At 49.1% G+C, this 18,826-nt stretch overlaps 2 protein-coding genes across 3 annotated transcripts in view; one reads left to right on the top strand and one right to left on the bottom strand.

Moving 5' to 3' along the window:
• The window catches only part of DNAJC17 (DnaJ heat shock protein family (Hsp40) member C17), a 39,007-nt gene extending 27,813 nt beyond the window's left edge, over nucleotides 1-11,194 (bottom strand). The window contains exon 1 of one of the 2 annotated variants that reach the window (XM_033435783.2): nucleotides 11,037-11,194. In XM_033435783.2, coding sequence (XP_033291674.1) covers nucleotides 11,037-11,114 — 78 coding nt within the window. In that variant the 5' untranslated portion in view covers nucleotides 11,115-11,194. The remainder of the gene's footprint in view (nucleotides 1-11,036) is intronic. The other variant, XM_004273986.4, reaches the window with a different exon arrangement.
• A 154-nt stretch (nucleotides 11,195-11,348) lies between these two features.
• Nucleotides 11,349-18,265, top strand: ZFYVE19 (zinc finger FYVE-type containing 19). The gene is made up of 11 exons (XM_004273987.4): nucleotides 11,349-11,542; nucleotides 12,783-12,904; nucleotides 13,076-13,129; nucleotides 13,514-13,632; nucleotides 13,729-13,874; nucleotides 14,223-14,331; nucleotides 16,362-16,571; nucleotides 17,004-17,083; nucleotides 17,395-17,493; nucleotides 17,629-17,756; nucleotides 17,839-18,265. The coding sequence occupies exons 1-11, from the start codon at nucleotides 11,489-11,491 to the stop codon at nucleotides 17,915-17,917; spliced, it is 1,200 nt and encodes a 399-aa protein (XP_004274035.1). The 5' UTR covers nucleotides 11,349-11,488; the 3' UTR covers nucleotides 17,918-18,265.
• Nucleotides 18,266-18,826: the final 561 nt, after the last annotated feature.

The raw sequence follows: 18,826 nt of genomic DNA, 5'->3' as shown, positions 1-18,826 counted from the left end.
CCTGTAGACCTGGGTCCCTACCCCCAAAGCCACTCTCCTCTGCCCAGGTGCAGAACTCTTTCTCTCTGGGCCCTGGTACTCCCTACATCTCATTCTTTTTTCCCCTTAACACACTGGTTTCCTTTATAAACAAATTATATTAGTAAAAACAAGTGAGTCAATTTAAAGAAAAATAATAATAACCAAATAACAGTATTCAGGAACAGCAAAAATAGGGAAAGCAGCTATGCAAATGGAGAATATTTTGAATTCTACCTTAGCTGAAATGAAAACTCCACTGTGGTAGTTTTAACACAAATTTTAACATACTTCCTCAAGTTGTCCGGGTCGGCTTAATACCCTTTGAGCTCACCCAGGTCGTGCAGCTTTACCCACAGAGTCAAATCTCTATCTGTGTCACAGATGGGAACACAAGGCTTTCTGGGGCTCGCAGACCCATATCTTGTTACCCTAATTGCTCCTGAGGTGTGAGTCATGGAAAACAGCTCTGAAATAGGAGTAGAAAATGCAGGTTTGGGTAGGCGCTCTGCATTTACTAACCACCTTATGCTGGGCAAATCAAACTCTGTCAGTGTCGCTCTTCTCATCTATAAATTGGAGCTAATAGTCCTTGCGTACCTCACACTCTTGTTTTTTTTTAAATTAATTAATTTATTTTTGGCTGTGCTGGGTCTTCGTTGCTGCGCACAGGCTTTCTCTAGTTGCAGCGAGCGTGGTCTACTCTTTGTTGTGGTGCGTGGGCTTCTCACTGTGGTGGCTGCTATTGCTGCGGAGCATGGGCTCTAGGTGCGTGGGCTTCAGTAGTTGTGGCACACGGGGTCAGTAGTTGTGGCTCACAGGCTCTAGAGCGCAGGCTCAGTAGTTGTGGCACATGGGCTTAGCTGCTCCACAGCATGTGGGATCTTTCCGGACCAGGGCTGGAACCCGTGTCCCCTGCATTGGCAGGCGGATTGGTAACCACTGCGCCACCAGGGAAGACCCACACTATTGTTGTTTTTTTTTTAAGTTACAGATTCTTTTTTTTTTTTTTTTTGTGGTACGCGGGCCTCTCATTGTTGTGGCCTCTCCCGTTGCGGAGCATAGGCTCCGGACGTGCAGGCTCAGCAGCCATGGCTCACGGGCCCAGCCGCTCCGTGGCATGTGGGATCTGCCTGGACCGGGGCACGAACCCGTGTCCCCTGCATCGGGAGGCGGACTCTCAACCACTGCGCCACCAGAGAAGCGCTAGATTCTTATGTATTCTTTTTTTTTAAAATATTTTATTTATTTATTTATTTTTGGCTGGGATGGGTCTTTGTTGCTGCATGTGGCCTTTCTCTAGCTGTGGTGAGCGGGGGCTACTCTTCGTTGCAGTGCGCGGGCTTCTCATTGCGGTGGCTTCTCTTGCTGCAGAGCACAGGCTCTAGGTGCGTGGGCTTCAGTAGTTGCAGCACACAGGCTCAGTAGTTGTGGCGAGCAGGCTCTAGAGCGCCAGCTCAGTAGTTGTGGTGCCTGGGCTTAGCTGCTCCGTGGCATGTGGGATCTTCCTGGACCGGGCTCGAACCCATGTGCCCTGCACTGGTAGGAGGATTCTTAACCACTGCACCACCAGGGAAGTCCTCACAGGCTTGTTTTGAAGATCACATCAAATGAGACAATTTATGTGAAAGCACTTTGGTGTCATGTAAATATGAGGTATTATCTTGAATGCTAATGAATAGCTTACAGCTTACAAACACAAATGAATCATTCCTTTTGACTTAACAGGCAGCCAAGGAACTTCAAAAATTCAGAGTTTCAGCCAGACAGACAAACCCAGGAATGAGTTAACCATCAGAGAGGTACAGAGAGGACTTGGAGGCCTGGCTCCTGGTCCCACCCAGCGCTGGTCAGGCCCTTGGTGAATGAACGACAGCTGTCAAGTGAAACCAGGCTCACTGCCCAACCCTGAGGCCTCAGTGCCTGGTCTGGAGGTAAGAGGCTTTGAGAAAGGCTCCCATTGGAGACCGTGGACTGAGTTAGGCTCACCTCAAATCCAGAAATGGCCCCCAGATGCCCACAGAATCAAGTCCAACCACCCTAGGGCCTAGAGGCCCAGAGATACCACATTTTTCAGATTCAACTCCTGCCACACCCTCAACAGACCCTAGGCAATGTCCTATTCCTTGTCATGCCAGGCACTTTGACTTCTACCCCTTCATGCCATTCCTTCAAGTCCTTCTCTGTCCTCAAAAACTTATTCCTTTTTTTTTTTTTTTTGCTGTACAAGGGCCTCTCACTGTTGTGGTCTCTCCCGTTGCGGAGCACAGGCTCCGGACGCACAGGCTCAGCGGCCATGGCTCACGGGCCCAGCCACTCTTTGGCGTGTGGGATCTTCCCGGACCGGGGCACGAACCCGCGTCCCCTGCATCAGCACACGGACTCTCAACCACTGCACCACCAGGGAAGCCCAAAAACTTATTCCTTTTAAATCTGTAAGAAACAATGTCAATGTATCACATTCTAGGGTATAACAGAAATAAGTGATTTAAATAAAGGTATTAGGGCTTCCCTGGTGGCAGCACAGTGGTTAAGAATCCTCCTGCCGGGCTTCGCTGGTGGCACAGTGGTTGAGAGTCCGCCTGCCGACGCAGGGGACACAGGTTCATGCCCCGGTCCGGGAAGATACCACATGCTGCGCAGCAACTAAGCCTGTGCACCACAACTACTGAGCCTGCGCTCTAGAGCCCACAAGCCACAACTACTGAAGTCCACGTGCCTAGAGCCTGTGCTCTGCCACAAGAGAAGCCACTGCAGTGAGAAGCCCACGCACCGCAACGAAGAGTAGCCCCCGCTGGCCACAACTAGAGAAAGCCCGCACAGCAACAGAGACGCAACGCAGCCAAAAATAAATAAAATAAATAAATAAAAATAAAGTTCCCTTTAAAAAATAAATAAAGTTATTAGCTAGCAAACAGGTAAAACAGCCTTTTCCTTAAAGCAATAATAAAATATAAACTGAAAAGGTGAATATTAAGTTTCCATGGTAGTTTTCCTGGTAAATACATTTAAAACTTCAGTCTTCAAACAGTTGATCAAAATGCATTTTCAAGCTTCACCAAGTAATACCTGCCAAGATACAGTGAGTTACGTACCCTTCAAAGGGCTTCAAATGAAAGGCAAGGCTGCTATAGACAGGAGAGAAATTCACGTGTCAACTGCAGAGCAGTGGAAGGAATATTAAACCGGGGCTCCAGTCTGACCCAACACTCACTCACTGGGTGATCTTAGCAAGTTCCATAGCCTCTTTGGATCTCCATGCTCCTGTCTATAAAATGAAGAGAGTAAATGACCATGATGATCCCTTTTAACCCTGCTGTGATATATTCTTTTCTCTTCTCAAGGTCTTGCACAAAAACACCTCCTCAGGGGAAGTCTTCCATGATCCTGCCAATCATATGAATCTTGTCTTCCTCTTTATTCTGACAGCATTTTCCTTATATACTTTTATTGCATCTCTTTCACTCTACCTCAGAATTCATTCTGTACTATATTGTGTGAGCTGTCAGAAAGCAGAAGTGATGTCTTCTTCAGCTCTGAAGTCCCACCATGCCTACACAGTCCCTTGTCCATGGTGACATACTCCATTCATTTGTAGATTTGAACTGAATAGTGAACTCTGCTGATCCTCAATTTTGTTCTACCTGATGCCCCACCGCCCTTCTACCCTGACCACTGCCTTGGTCAAGAATCACTGGTGTAGTGTGAGGTGAATCAGCACTGGTCTATGAGGACTGGAATGAGTGAGAAGGTGTGAGGAGTGGAGGGTAAACTTAGACATGAGTTTGGGAGATGTGCATTGGACATTAGCACTTACAGTGTAAGGAAGGTGGAGCAACAATGATAACAGCATGAGGGAACTTGTAGTGAGTCTGTGCCAAGTGCCTTGCCAAGTGTTTTGCCTGGACTGAGCCTCATAACAAGGCCGGCGAAGAGGGACTGCCACCATTCCCATTTCGCAAACATGGAAGCCAAGGCACACAGAGGTTAAATATTTGCTCAAGGTCACAAACTAGGTAAGTCATGGAGCCAATATCCAGGCAGTCTGCCTCTAAAGTCCACTTTCTTAACTGTCACTGGTGATAAGTACAAAGATGATTATAAACGCACATTTAGAATTCCCAACATTGTTCAAGGCTCTGTATTATGATTTCCATCCATTCTCAACACACGGTAGATGTAACAAACAACGACTCTTGGCCTTACTTGTTAAGATTAGTTATAAGAGCTGTCATTTTCTACATGAGTTACACTCTCTAGGAAATCACAATCTGATTAGAAAGCATCACCTTCTAGAATTATCAACTTTGACCTCTGCATTTCAAAATGATGGACCACAAAAGCAAGAGACAGAGGCTGGAAACAGACACGATGGGGTGACCCTCCAGGAACTGCTCTCTTCACATTTGTATCCCTAGCACCAGGCTCTGCGACAGGCACACAGTAGGTAGGCACTTAAAAGTTTGTGGAATCGAATGGTGTTTGTGGGAAATGTTTCTACCCTCCTCGAAAACACAGATGAAGAAAGAGAAAAACAAAAGAGGCAGGGAGAACACTGTAAAGTTCATTTAATGAACTGTGGGACCTGCTCTGTGTGTGTGTGTGTGTGTGTGTGTGTGTGTGTGTGTGTGTGTGTGTGTGTGCGCACAAGGCACTGGGCACACAGCATGCTGTTTTCGAGAGCCAGGATGGGAACTGCCAGCTGAGAGATGGGGTGATCTCCTGCCTACCCAGTGGGAGTATAAGATGGCACCACTTTTCTGAAAGACAATTTTGAAAAAGCTTTTAAATACATTTACTTTTGGTAAATATATTTGCTTGGTCTAGTAATTTCACTTTGCCACAAAGTATGACTGCATAAGAAAGTAATAATACATATTCAATCATTCAACAAGGATTGACTGAACACCTATCAAGGGCCAGGCATTGTTCTAGGTGCTAGAGACATAGCAGTAAACATAAAAGAGTAAGTCTCTTCCTTCCTGGATTTTTTACATTCTAATGGGGGAGACCAATGGTAAGCAAATGGGCATGTAATACAATGTGTAGTAATTAGATGTACGACTTCTGAAAGCCTTTGAGAGGGTAGGGGGTGATACTTGAATGGAAATCTGAATAAGGTGTGGGAGTGAGATATACAACTACCAGGAAAGAGATGTTCTAAACAGAAGGACTAGCAAATGTAAAGGCCATGAAGCAGTAATGTGTAAAGTGAGTTTGAAAAAATATCACTGGAGGCCTCTTTCATATCCATTAGGATGGTTATTATCCAAAACACCGAAAATAACAAGTGGTGGGAAGAATGTGGAGAAACTGGAACGACTGAGCATTTGTTGTAGAAATGTGCAATGGTGCAGCTGCTGTGGAAGGCAGTATGGCAGTTCCTCAAAACATTAAACATAGAATTTTAATGATACAGCAATTACACTGTGGGATACATACCCAAAAGAACTGAAAGCAGGACTCGAACAGATATTCATACACTCATGTTCCTAATAGCACCATTCACAACAACTAAAAGGTTGAAACAACCCAAATGTCCATCAAAAGATGAGTAGAGAAACAGAATGTGTATATACATATGGTGAAATATTATTCAGCCTTAAAAAGGAAGGAAATTCTGATCCATTCAACAAAATGGATGAAACCTGAAAACATTACATTAAGTGAAATAAGCCAGATATAAAAAAACAAATACTATATATTTACATGTTGTATGAGGTACATAAAATAGTCAAGTTCATAGAGAAGAAAGGTAAAATAGTAGTCACCAGGGGCTGAGGGGAGAAGAGAATAGGGAGTTAACGTTTAAAGTTATGGAACTTCAGTTTGGGATGATGGAAAAGTTCTGGAGATGGATAGTGGTGATGGTTGCATATCAATGTAAATGTACTTAATGCCACTGAATTGTACACTAAAAAAAAGGTTGAAATGGAAAATTTCATGTTATGTATATTTCACCACAATTAAAAAAAAATTATAGGACTGATGTGGCGTGGCTGGAGCCCGGTGAGCAAGGGAAGAGTGGTAGGGAACATGCAAGAGAGGCATTGAGGGCCCCAAGGGCCAGGGAGGGCCTTCAGGCTTCATTCTAACACTGATGAGAAGCCCCTGGGGAGCTGGGAGCAGAGGTAACGCAATCTGATTTACCATCTAAAGGCTCACTCTGGCTGCTGTGCGAAGAGGCTCAAGGGGGCAAGAACAGAACTAGGAAAAGGATTAGAAGGCCATTGCAGTCACCTAAATAATCCCTGAGATTAATTCAGAATCTCTTCAAGGTTTGCAAGTGCATTAATCCATGGCCTACTCTTTATCTTGGCAGGCTCTAGGGCCCGGCCCTGTCCTGTGTGTGTGCGCACATACACGCACACAGGCACATGTGCATTAGCACATAAGAAACTGGGGCTTACTGCCTGAGATTCTAGGAGGAGACTGGATTCCTGGGGCGTTATCCTCTCCCGCAGAGAACTTCCACACCAACCCTGGGTCCTCAACTCAAAGCTTTCCTACAAGAAAATGATACCTTGCCCCACCTGTCTCCCTTAGGGCTGGATGGGGAACAAAAACATCTACCTTTGGGACTTGCTGACTCTCTAAATTCCCGTGACATATGTTCTTCTTTGTTTTTATTCTGTTTTGGTTGGTTGTTTTTATTGTAAAACATATATAAAATAAAATATATATTAACATAAAAGTTACCATTTTAACCGTTTTTAAGTGTATAGTTCTATGACATTAAGTACATTAATATTGTGCAACCATTACCGCCGTATAAGTCTCCAGGACTTTTTTCATCTTGTAAAGCTGAAACTCTGTACCATTTAAACACTAACTCCTCATTCCACACTCGCTCTCCTGCCCCCGGAAACTACCATTCTACTTTGTGAATCTGACTACTCTTAGGAATCTTGTACAAGAGGAACCATATAATATTTGTCCATTTGTGACTAGCTTATTTCACTCAACATCATACCCTCAAGTTTCATCCATATTGTAGCATGTGTCAGAATGTCCTTCCTTTTCAAGGATGAATAATATTCCATTGTATGTATATACCACATTTTGTTTAACCATTCATTTGTTGATGGCCACTTTGGCTGCTCCCACCTTTTGGCTATTGTGAATTATGCCACTATGAACATGGGTGTACAAATATGTTTGAGAGACTTCCCTGGTGGTGCAGTGGTTAAGAATTCGCTTGCCAATGCAGGGGACACAGGTTTGATCCCTGGCCCGGGAAGATCCCACATGCCGCAGAGCAACTAAGCCCATGCGCCACAACTACTGAGCCTGTGCTCCAGAGCCCGCGAACCACAACTACTGAGCCTGCGTGCCTAGAGCCCGTGCTCCACAACAAGAGAAGCCACCGCGGTGAGAAGTCCACACACCGCAGCAAACAGTAGCCCCCGCTCTCCACAACTAGAGAAAGCCCGTGTGCAGCAATGAAGACCCAACACAGCCGAAAGTAAATAAAATAAATAAAAAACAAAAATCTGTTTGAGTTCATTTCTTTTGGGTATATACCCAGAAGTGAAATTGCTGGATCATATTGTAATTCTATGTTTAATTTTTTGAGGAATTGTCAGACTGTTTTCCACAGCAGCTGCACTACAAGCAATGTACAAGGGTTCTAATTTCTCCACATCCTCACCAACACTAGTAACTTTCTGTTTTTGTTTTTCTTTAATAGCCATCGTAATGAGTATGAAGTGGTATCTCACTGTGGTTTTCATTTGCATTTATCTAATGACCAGTGGTACTGAACATCTTTTCATGTATTTATTGGTCATTTATATATGTTCTTTGAAGAAATGTCTATTCAAGTCCTTTGCCTATTTTTTAATTGAGTTATTCGGTTTTTTGTTGTTGAGTTGTGGTTGTTTTTTTTACAATCGTTTTAACATGAAAAACCATTCTCGGCTCATGGCTCATTAAAAACCAGGTCATGGGGCTTCCCTGGTGGCGCAGTGGTTGAGAGTCCGCCTGCTGATGCAGGAGACACGGGTTCGTGCCCCAGTCCGGGAAGATCCCACATGTCGCAGAGCGGCTGCGCCCGTGAGCCATGGCCGCTGGGCCTGCGCGTCCGGAGCCTGTGCTCCGCAAAGGGAGAGGCCACAACAGTGAGAGGCCCGCGTACAGCAAAAAGAAAAAAAAACAAAATAAAAAAAAAACCAGGTCATGGGCCATTTGACCCCTGAAGTCATAGTTTGCCCAACTCCCTCGTTTTACATTTGAGGAAAGTCAGGCTCTCAATGAGGCCCCAGATCTCCTGATTCTCAAGCCAAGTTGTTCCAGTGGGCTCTTAGCTGCTACTTCCTTCATTCAACAAATATTTATTGAGAGCCTACTCTGTGCCAGTCACCAGGAAGGGGATGCTACAGAAGTAAATGGACCAGACCTGCTCCTCAGAGCTAAGAGTACAGAGGGGAGTAAGGCATGAGATAAATAATCACACAAATGAATATATGCTTGCAAACTGATATAAGTGCTGGAAAGGAGAAGTGGCTGCTATGAAAGTACAATAGGCAAGGCCTCTCTGAGGAAGTGCCATTTAAGCTGAGTTCTGAAAGCCAAGTAAAAGTAACCCAGGTTAACAGAAGGGGAGAAAGAGTGTTCTTGGCAGAGGGAAAAGCATGTAAGAAGGGGTAAGAAATTCTATTGCATGTTTTATTAAAAGTGCAATAGGGTTTTAAAGGAGCACCAAGATTATTCCATTTTCCGTGAGTAGAATAAATTGGAGGAGTGCAACAGAGTGGAATAGAATAGACTGGAAGCAGGGAAATGAGTTGGCAGGCCACTCTAATCATTCAGATGGAAGTTGATGGGCATTTGGGCTGGAGCGGTGGTGGTGGAGATGGAGATTAATGAACAGGTTTGGAGATTATTTGAGAAGTGAATTCATTAGGACCTGGTGATGGACTAGATGCAAGAGTGAGAGGATAGGGAGGTATCAAGAATGATTCCAGGGGACTTCCCTGGTGGTCCAGTGGTAAAAAATCCGCCTTCCAATGCAAGGGACGTGGATTCGACCCCTGGTCAGGGAACTAAGATCCCATATGCCGCAGGGCAGCAAAGCCCACACATCACGACTACTGAGCTCACGCACCTCAACAAGTTGCAACTACAGAGCCCATGCGCTCTGGACCCCACGCACCACAACTAGAGAGAGAAAACCTGAACACCACAACTAGAGAGAAAGCCCGTGCGCCACAACTAGAGAGAAAACCCGCACACCACAACTAGAGAGAAGGCCCACGCGCCTCAAAGAAAGATCCCACGCGCCACGCCTCAACGAAGACCTCGCGTGCCACCACAACTCAAAAGACCCAACACAGCCAAAATAAATAAATAAATAAATATTTTAAAAATCTTAAAAAAAAAGTCTTCTCACCTATCCCTTATCTCACCTGAGTGAAAACTGAATCCCAACCTCACTGTGCTGCTTAGACCTTGGCCTCTTGCCTAGACAACAGCCCCACCTGACCCCCTAGTGGCAGCTCCTCTACCCACCCCCTACTTGTGTCCTTTCTGCACACTGATGTTGAATATTTTCTTTAAAATCTGATTATGTCGGGCTTCCCTGGTGGCGCAGTGGTTGAGAGTCCGCCTGCCTATGCAGGGGACGCGGGTTCGTGCCCCGGTCCGGGAGGATCCCACGTGCCGCGGAGCGGCTGGGCCCGTGAGCCATGGCCGCTGAGCCTGTGCTTCCGGAGCCTGTGCTCCGCAACGGGAGAGGCCACAGTAGTGAGAGGCCCGCGTACCAAAAAAAAAAAAAAAAAAAAAAAAATCTGATTATGTCACTTCTCTGATTAATATATACATCAGTGGCTCTTAATTGCCTTCCTCAGGAGTTCTCAACTTCGAGGTTCCAACACACTGGCTAGATCTGGTGTGAAGTGTCCAAAGTAATTTCTCACTATTAACGAAGTACTAATTAAACAATTTACAAATGTAGAACACTTAGAATAGTGTCCAGCACATAGTAAGTATTATATAGGTGTTAGGCATTATTAATAGTGAAAATTTAAGACTTATGAGATAGGTGTAACAGATGCTTTTGGTGCTGTGTATACATCCCCATGGCCCACTTCTGATTTCAGCTGCAGCTGCAGGGAACAGTTCTGTACAGGCTTACAGTATCCCTCCTCAAGGGCCCTATGGGTCTCCCTGCTTTTCTGCCCCAGAGCTTCCTCTTCTCACAAGCTCTGCTGATGAGCAGAGCAGCCTGGAGGTACAGGGGCATCTGCAGGCATTAATTTCCATCTGGTGACTTATCTGCCTCCCCTTCCTACACTGCTACAGCTACCACCATAATCCAGGGGAAAGTAACATAAATCTTAATTACAGCTTGATCAGTGTCCCACTCCCTGACACATCTATCAACGCCTTCCCGTGAAACTCTAGGTCATCTGCCTTATCCTTCTGATCCTCCTGCTTTTGGCCCACTAGCACATGGTGAGAGGGCAACACCTGAGCATCTGCTACTTGAAAAGAGTCAAAGGGCTGGGATGTAAAAAGAAAATAGAGATGGCAGAGTCATAGGTCACACTGCCACGGAGGGTATGAAAAAGGAATGGAGGAGCCTTGAGACCTGGCCCTTCTTCCGCCCTAGGCTCTAAGCAGAGTTAAATCAGCCAGCAAGAGAGAGACAATGAAGCTCCCCCTGCCACAGTTTAGATAGAAGCGGAATCGAAGGCTGACATTGCGCAGGCGCAGGAAGTAGGCTACGGTTGTCTCACAGATTCACCCGCGGCTCCTTCTAGACAAGGGCCACGGGGAGAGCACAGTACAGTTCCCCGCGCTAGGAGCCTCCCTCTCGTGCCCCCGCTTCCTCGTGAGGCCCTCAGACCATTCAGGAAAGGTCTGGGAACCCACCTGAGGCCGTCGGGCCGCCCCTCGCTCCCCACTCAGGGCCCGGCCGAACGTGGAAAGCTGGTGGTGCCTGCCTCGGGCGAGGCGCCAAGACGGGAAAGCCCGCCAGGTCGCTCGGGATCGGCCCTCCTCGCCCCAGTTCTCACCTCTTTGTCCGTCGCCTTCTCCTCGATACCTAATAACGCGTACAGGTCCATCTGTAAGAGCTCCTTGGTCACCGCCATGGTTCCAACCCTGACTGGATTAGTACCACAACTCCCAAGAGCCTAAGCGTGTGGGGATTCCCGGGGACTATCGACCCCAAGCCTGAGGAAGGCGCTTAGCCTCCTGGGAAATGTCGTGATCTGAACTAGGCTTGACTGCCTCTGAGGGAAGCGGGCACTAGTGAATGAACTACGACTCCCAACAGCCCTCGCGTCCGCCGCTGGTGCTCTCGGGCTGAGGTGACCGTAGTGATTCTCCTGTCGGAGGCCTTGGTTGGCCCGCGCGAGTGGGCGTGGAGAGTGACGGCGGGGCTGGGTGAGGGTGCATGGGGACCTGGATATGAGCCGCAGGAGCTCAGCTCCGCCGACCTTGCCGCGCCGCGCCGGCAACCACGATGGAGAATAGGTGCTACGGCTGCGCTGTCAAGTTCACCCTCTTCAAGAAGGAGGCGAGTCTTCTCTCCCCGGGGGCTAGAGGGCTAGGGAGGACGCGGAGTAGAGGGAAATGCACAGGACTTGCAGTCCGCAGGCTTGTTTTTACGGGCCCTCTCCAGGTGTGTGGTTTTGATGAAGTCACTGAGCCTCAGTTTCCATTTCTATAAAGTGGGGCTAACACTCCCTCGCTTTCGGGGTTGGTGTGAGGGTCCAGTGAGGTGCTGGAGGTGAGAGTTCCCCATAAACTGTAAATTGGGCTCCTGTCATTTTTGGAAATCTAGGCTTTTCTGTCTGCCAAGTGTAGGATCCGGCTGTTTCCTTCCCTCCCCGCTGCTTCTCCACAGCCTACTCTCCATCACACCATGCCCTTTGCTCTCTCTGCTCTGAAACCGTCACCAGCAAGCCCTTCCCCGGTTTCTTGAGTTAGATTACTGCCCTTTCTCCTGCCCCAGGGCACCATGGCAAAGTCTCACTTGTCCTCAGGCCAGACCTGCCAAGTTTCCCTGGTAAACTGCAGGCTTCCTCAGCCTCAGCTGTGACCAGGAGATAGGAACCAGATAGGATGAATGAATAGCAGGTAGGGAAGCAGGTCCATGTAGCACTCAGAAACCTGGGTTTTGGAGTCAAAGTGGTCAGGATCCAAATTTGAGCTCTCCTGTCATTCATGGGGTGACCTTGGTTTGGGCAAGTCGTGTAACCTCTCTGACCCCGTTTAAAACAGGAATAATAATGGTGGTCATCAGGAATAAGTAAGATAGTGTGTATAAATTGTGAGGATTAAATCAGGTGATGAGAGTTAAGTACTGAGTTTAGTGCCTGGCACACAGTAAATGCTTAATAAACGGAGGCTGCTACTGTTACCATCCCATTCTGAGTCAAGCCTCCTTTCATCTCTGCTAGAGCAGAGAAGGCATGGGCTCTGCACTGTTTCTCCTTTTTGAAGAGTCAGTGACCTGAAGCATGGGGCTTTGCCTATTTGTCTTTTACACTCCAGTGTCAGGGAATTGAAGACAGAGTAGAAAGCATGGGAATTTTGCATGAAGCTTTCGAGATTTGAATAGAATACTGGAGACTGAGGAATCGCTTTACCTTCCACCCCGTCTCTCCCCAGTCCTTAGGGGCCCCACTCCTCATCCTCCTCCCAGCAGCTGGTCACAACTCCAGTGTCTGCTCTCTGTGTGTGTTTGGAGAGTCCCAGGGAGGAGCCTGCAGGGGCAGGTGAGAGGTAGACCCCTTGCTTCATGTTTCTTGTAGTACGGCTGTAAGAACTGTGGCCGGGCCTTCTGTTCCGGCTGTCTTAGCTTCAGTGCAGCGGTTCCCCGGGCTGGAAACACCCAACAGAAAGTCTGCAAGCAGTGCCATGAGGTTCTGACCAGGTGAGAAGCCAATATATGGTCGAGGGTTCAGCCAAGCATGGCAGCAGGCAGATGGCCAGGCCTCACAGCCTCGTGCTCTATGTCTAGAGGTCAGCCCAGGAAGTGTTTGGGGTGGGGGACACTCATAGGCAGATGGCAGGTGACTTCTGACACCAGATTTCTTCTCTATAGAGGATCTGCTCCTGCCAATGCCTCCAAGTGGTCACCACCTCAGAACTATAAGAAGTAAGTGCTGAAGGGACAGAGACAAATGGGGATGGGGAAAGGACAAGGGAGCCATAGGGTAGGAGTCTCTTCCCAGCCTACAGATCAAATGAGCACAGGATCAGGAAAATATCTACCTCTCAGGCTCCTGACTGCCCTCTTGGGCTTAGAAAGCAGCTCACCCGTCCTTTCCCCAGAAAAGATTCTTGGTAGACCTTGCCCTCTCATCTGGACTCTCCCGTCGGTCAGCTGGGTTGGGCTGCAGGGTGACATGAGCAAGCGCCACAGAAAATTGTCTGTTGGAGGCCTCCCTAGCTGCCTAGAAATGATTTGAATGGGAAACAGTGAGTGCCTTCACCCCTCCCTTCTGCATTCTTTAAGAGCCTCTATCTCATATCCTGCCAGGCGTGTGGCAGCCTTGGAAGCCAAGCAGAAGCCCAACACTTCCCAGAGCCATGGACTGACCCAGCAAGACCAAGTCATTGCTGAGCGCCTAGCACGGCTCCGCCAGGAGAACAAGCCCAGTGAGTGGGGGCAGACAGGGTGGAAAAGACACTATTCCGGGCTTGTGGGACTAGGATTCCTCTGGATCTTACAAGGCTTCTCTATGCCAATTGCAGAGTCAGTGCCCTCGCAGGCAGAGATAGAAGCCAGGCTAGTTGCACTGAGGGATGCACCCCAGGGTTCCATCCCTTCCACCCAGGAGATGGAGGCACGGCTTGCTTCACTGCAGGGCAGAGTTCCACCTTCTCGGACCCCCCAGCTGGTGAGTGCTGTGGCTTTGGAGGGATGGAGGCCCTGGGACGAGGACCCAGTAGAAGCCCAGATACGTGTATGCTTAGATACTTTGCAGGAGTACCTCCTGCTCCTGAGGCCTGCTGCCAGACCAAGGAACCAGGGACAGGCAGCAGGATTGGGTGGGGCAGGAAAGAGTGGCCCCTTGGTCCTGCTGGCGACTGCCAGACCTACTTGATTACGTGGGCTCTGGAATTGTCCCCTTTCCCTGAGCTTTGGGAACTCCTCAGCATCCACCCCTGACCTAAAACTGTTCTGAGCCTTATGGTGCGGCTTCCTGCCTACGCTGCTCCCCACTGAGGTTCCCTCCTCTGAGCAGGCACATCAGCCACCAGACACCAGGACCCAGGCCCAGCAGGCACAGGATCTGCTGACAGAGCTAGCAGCGGAGGTGGCTATTGATGAGAGCTGGGAACGAGGAGGCCCAGGTATCTTCTCCACCTAGCTCCCCCAGGGATCTGCCCCCCGACTCTTTCCCCAGGTGGGAGAGGCTCTGCCGCCCACGCTCTGGGAGGTGAACATCAATCAGAGAATAGTCAACATTACAAAGGCTACCGTTTATTGAGTGTTTACTCCAGTGGGAGCCAGTGTAGGCCTAGTGGATAAGCATGTGGGCTTTAGGCTCAGACAGTGATTCCCTTTTCTACCACTTACTAGCTGTGTGACCCTCGGCACGTTACTTGACCTAAGTCTCACTTTCCTCATCTGTAAAATGGAGGAATGTGTGGTAAAACCTACCTCACAGGGAAGTCATGAGGAGGAAATGAGCTAATCCAGTAGTGCTTAGGACGCTGCCTGGCTCATAGTAAATGCTTAGTGAATGTTCTCTACAACGATGGTGATGATGCTAAAGAGGAGGAAGAGGCTATTGACATTTAGTTGAAATTAAATACAATTTAAGAGTCAGTTCCTCAGTGGTACCAGCCACATTTCAAGTGCTCCGTAGCCACAAGTGGCTCATGGCTACAATCTTGGACAGCACAAATACAGACATGATATGGAATGATCCCATCATCTTAAAAAATTCTTTTGGACACTGCTGTTCAAAAGCTTCAGAGCAGTGGTTCTCAACCATGGATGATTTTCCCTCCAGGGCCCATTTGGCAACGTCTGCAGACTTTTTGGGTGTCACAACTCATAGGGTACCACTGGCATCTAGTGAGCAGAGGCTAAGGATGCTGCTAAACATCGTACATACACAGGACAACCCCGCAACAAAGAATTACAGGCATGCCTCAGAGATATTGCGGGTTCAGTTGAATACCACTGCAATAAAGTGAGTCACACAAATTTTTTGGTTTCCTGGTGCGTGTAAAACTTATGTACATGATACTGTAGTCTATTAAGTGTACAATAGCATGTTTAGAAAAACAATGTACATACCTTAATTTAAAAATATTTTATTGCTAAAAATTGCTAACCATCATCTGACAACATAGGGCTGCCACAAACCTTCAATTTGTAAAAAAAAAACCAAAAAACAAAAGGCAGTATCTGTGAAGCGCAATAAACTGAAGCTCAATAAAACAAGGTATGCCAGTATCCTGTCCAAAATGTCAATAGAACCAAGATTAAGAAACCCTGCTTTAGAGATACAATCTCACTGAATATCCTCAGTAATCCTATAATAACTGTTATTATCCGTATTTGATAAATGAGGAAACTGAGGCCTGGTGAGCTTAAGGAACTTGACCAAGGTCACACAGCTATTAAGTAGCAAAGCTGGGACTTGAACCCAAAGCTGTCTGACTTCAAACATCTTACTCTGAAACTCTGAGCTAAAGGGGACCATGTCAGAGCCACACCCACTCTGGTAAAATTCTTCCTGCCTAGTGACGTTCAAGACCTCAGCTTCCCTCATGTCCTCTCTGCGCTGCTCCCTGGAAATGCTGATTCCAGCCTGTAAGGCAGAGAGCCTGGCTGGACCTTGACCTCCCCATATCCTGCTCCTTTTGGGCAGTGATTCTCATACCATGGGGCACCCACCCTAAGGGCAGCATGTTAAAATATCAGGTGGGTGGGATGGATATAATTGAAAAAGAAATGTCTAAGATTACTAGTTTTTTACATTTGGGATAATGGAGGAAATACTAATTTTATTTGTAATATAAACCACAGGAGCTATTGTTGAACAAAAAGCTGATAATCTGTGGGTTTTTTTTTTTTTTCGGTGCGCGGGCCTCTCACTGTTGTGGCCTCTCCCGTTGCGGAGCACAGGCTCCGGACGTGCAGGCTCAGCAGCCATGGCGCATGGGCCCAGCCGCTCCGCGGCATGTGGGATCTTCCCAGACCGGGACACGAACCCGTGTCCCCTGCCATCGGCAGGCGGACTCTCAACCACTGCACCACCAGGGAAGCCCAATCTGTGTTTTTTTTTAAAACGTTGAGAAACGGGCTCAGTGGTTTCTGATGAGAGATCCTGAAATGTCTGCCTCCCTGAATGCATCACTCTTTCCAGCCGCCTCTATCCAGAATGACCTCAACCAGGGGGACCCAGGGGCCCAGAGCACCAGCTGCAAGGGACAGGCCACCTGGTCGCTGGAGGAGGAGAAGAGGAGGCTGCTGGCTGAGGCAGCAGTCACGCTTCGGGAGGAGAACACAAGGCAGGAGCGGATCCTGGCCCTCGCCAAGCGCCTGGCCGTGCTGCAGGGACGCGACCCCGATAGAGGTAGAGGCTGGGGAGCAGCCACTCATTCATGTCCACTGGGCAGTCCTCCCCACTCTCACCCTCAGGCCAAACTGCACAGTGGCTGTACTCCCTGCCAGGCTGAGTCAGGGGCTGGGGGTCCCTGTGCCCAGGGGTCTATCGAGCTCCACCCAGAACCACGAGGAAGGTGCTGGGGCAAAGCAGTGGATGAGGAACAAGTGGCAGCCATCAGGGGGCAGGGGACCCTGGGTCCCTTCAGGTACGGAGCCTCCTGTTCATGCCCTCCAGCCCAGCATGGTGGGGCAGGGTCTGATCAGAGTGGCTGCAAAGGCTGCTCAGTTCTGGAACACGTGCCACTGGAAACCAAACCTCTGCTGGGGGTAGAAGTACAGCCACTCAGGTGAGCTCTCAACCTCACTTCTCTTCCCCTGCTCCCGTCTCTCCCTCTTCAAGTGACCCTACAGGACTACCGCCTTCCAGACAGTGATGACGAAGAGGATGAGGAGACAGCCATCCAGAGAGTCCTTCAGCAGGTCGGCCCCGCCTTACCCACCCGACCACCCCTTGTCCTGTCCCTGCCACACTGCCCCACCACCCACCTGACCCCATTCACTCTGCCTCCGCTCTGGGGCTCGATGGCTAGTCACTGTGCAGCTCCTGTTCTAGCTGGGCCCCCGTGCCCCTGTGACACAGACCTGCCCCTGGGCCCTTGAGATGGGGTAACAGCAGCCACGGACAACATAAAGGAAGATGGGTTGAGAGCTCAGGCCACAGAGCGCAGAAATACTGTGTGTTGGCGGGGCTGCCTGGAGTGGGGAACTGTACCTCTTCGCCCTGTCCACAGCTCACTGAAGAAGCTGCCCTGGATGAGGCAAGTGGCTTTAACATCCCTGCAGAGCCAGCTCTCCGACCCCAAGCCCAATCCTGCAGGGCAGAGCCTGAGGTGAGGAAAACCCCAGACACAGACCCCTGGGCCGCCACCACAGCCTCCCTCCCTGCCTGGCCGACTGTTCCTCCAGCCGCCCTCCCAGACCCCATCGGGTACCTTATGTCCCCCATTCCTCCCTGGTCTCCAAAGGTTCAGGCCGTGGCCACCAGGCCTGAGGCTGAGGAAGAGGAGCTCCCCTGGTGCTGCATCTGCAATGAGGATGCCACCCTGCGCTGTGCTAGCTGTGACGGAGACCTCTACTGTGTCCGCTGCTTCCGGTGGGTGCAGGTGGAATGTTCTTTGGGGCTGGGAGAGTTGCGGGGCCACCTGTGATCCCTGACCTCTATCTATGCTCCACAGGGAAGGCCATGATGCCTTTGAACTTAAAGAGCACCAGACATCTGCCTACCACCCCCAGCATAAAAGCCGAGAGCACTGAGGGAACCCTGGTCCTCCCGGAAAGGCCATCCAACAGGAGTCACACAAGCTGAGGTGCCCTCCAGGGCATCTGATGGGAGAACATGTCAGGCTAGACTGCTTATGAATGCGCCCTTTCCTGAGCCTCCGTCCCTGGAAGGAGGAAGGATTCTCCATTGGAGACGATGACTGGAGGAGCCAGAGGGAAGGCAGAAGTCTGGAGCCTCCAGCATTGAAGTCTGGACTAGGAGTGAGAGGCATGATGGGAAAGACCAGCCTGAATCCAGGGAGGAGTCCTGAAACTTGCTCAAGGGTCCAGGGCCCTCTACTGGCACTTAGAGCATTTAATAAAGTATGTTGATTCATTGGACCCAGCATCTTTTATCTATAGAACCCTGTGGGCCCTGAGCCTAGGCCTTGGAGAGGTGGCAAGAGCAGAGTAGGCTGTAAGTCCAGTCCTGTAGAGTGAGGAAAAGGCTTGAGCCATCCTGCAAGCTTCTGCAGGCAGGAACAGTCCCACCCATCCTGGTGGCCTCATACGCAGTAGGCATGAATATTCATACTACTGAACTGAACTGAACTGTGTATCCTGCTCTGGGCAGCCCAGCTTAGCCCCCAGGCCCCACCATACTCAAACACTGCATGCACAAGCAGTGAATGCATACCCTGCTTCCTGCCTTACTCCTAAAGGATGCCACCTCCAGGGCTCCTGTCCCAACCCACATGCCATTCAGACCCAGTGTCTGTCCCCACCAACTTCCTTCTGACCTGATTCCTGGCCTCTGAGCCTATACCCATTACACCCCTCTGCTTAGCCCCTGCTTTTTCTCTTTCTGCCTCTGGCTTGGAGCTGGTTCAAGAAAGAGTCCTCAGCCTGAGGTCTCCTGAATCATTTAGTGAGGGAAGAGGGTTTAGCTTTCCCTGAGGCCCC

The sequence above is a fragment of the Orcinus orca genome, chromosome 2 (genome assembly GCF_937001465.1).
Source record: "Orcinus orca chromosome 2, mOrcOrc1.1, whole genome shotgun sequence".
NCBI classification, from domain to species: domain Eukaryota; kingdom Metazoa; phylum Chordata; class Mammalia; order Artiodactyla; family Delphinidae; genus Orcinus; species Orcinus orca.
The sequence above is the reverse complement of the archived record's forward strand: the minus strand, read 5'-3'. Positions and strand labels throughout refer to the sequence as shown.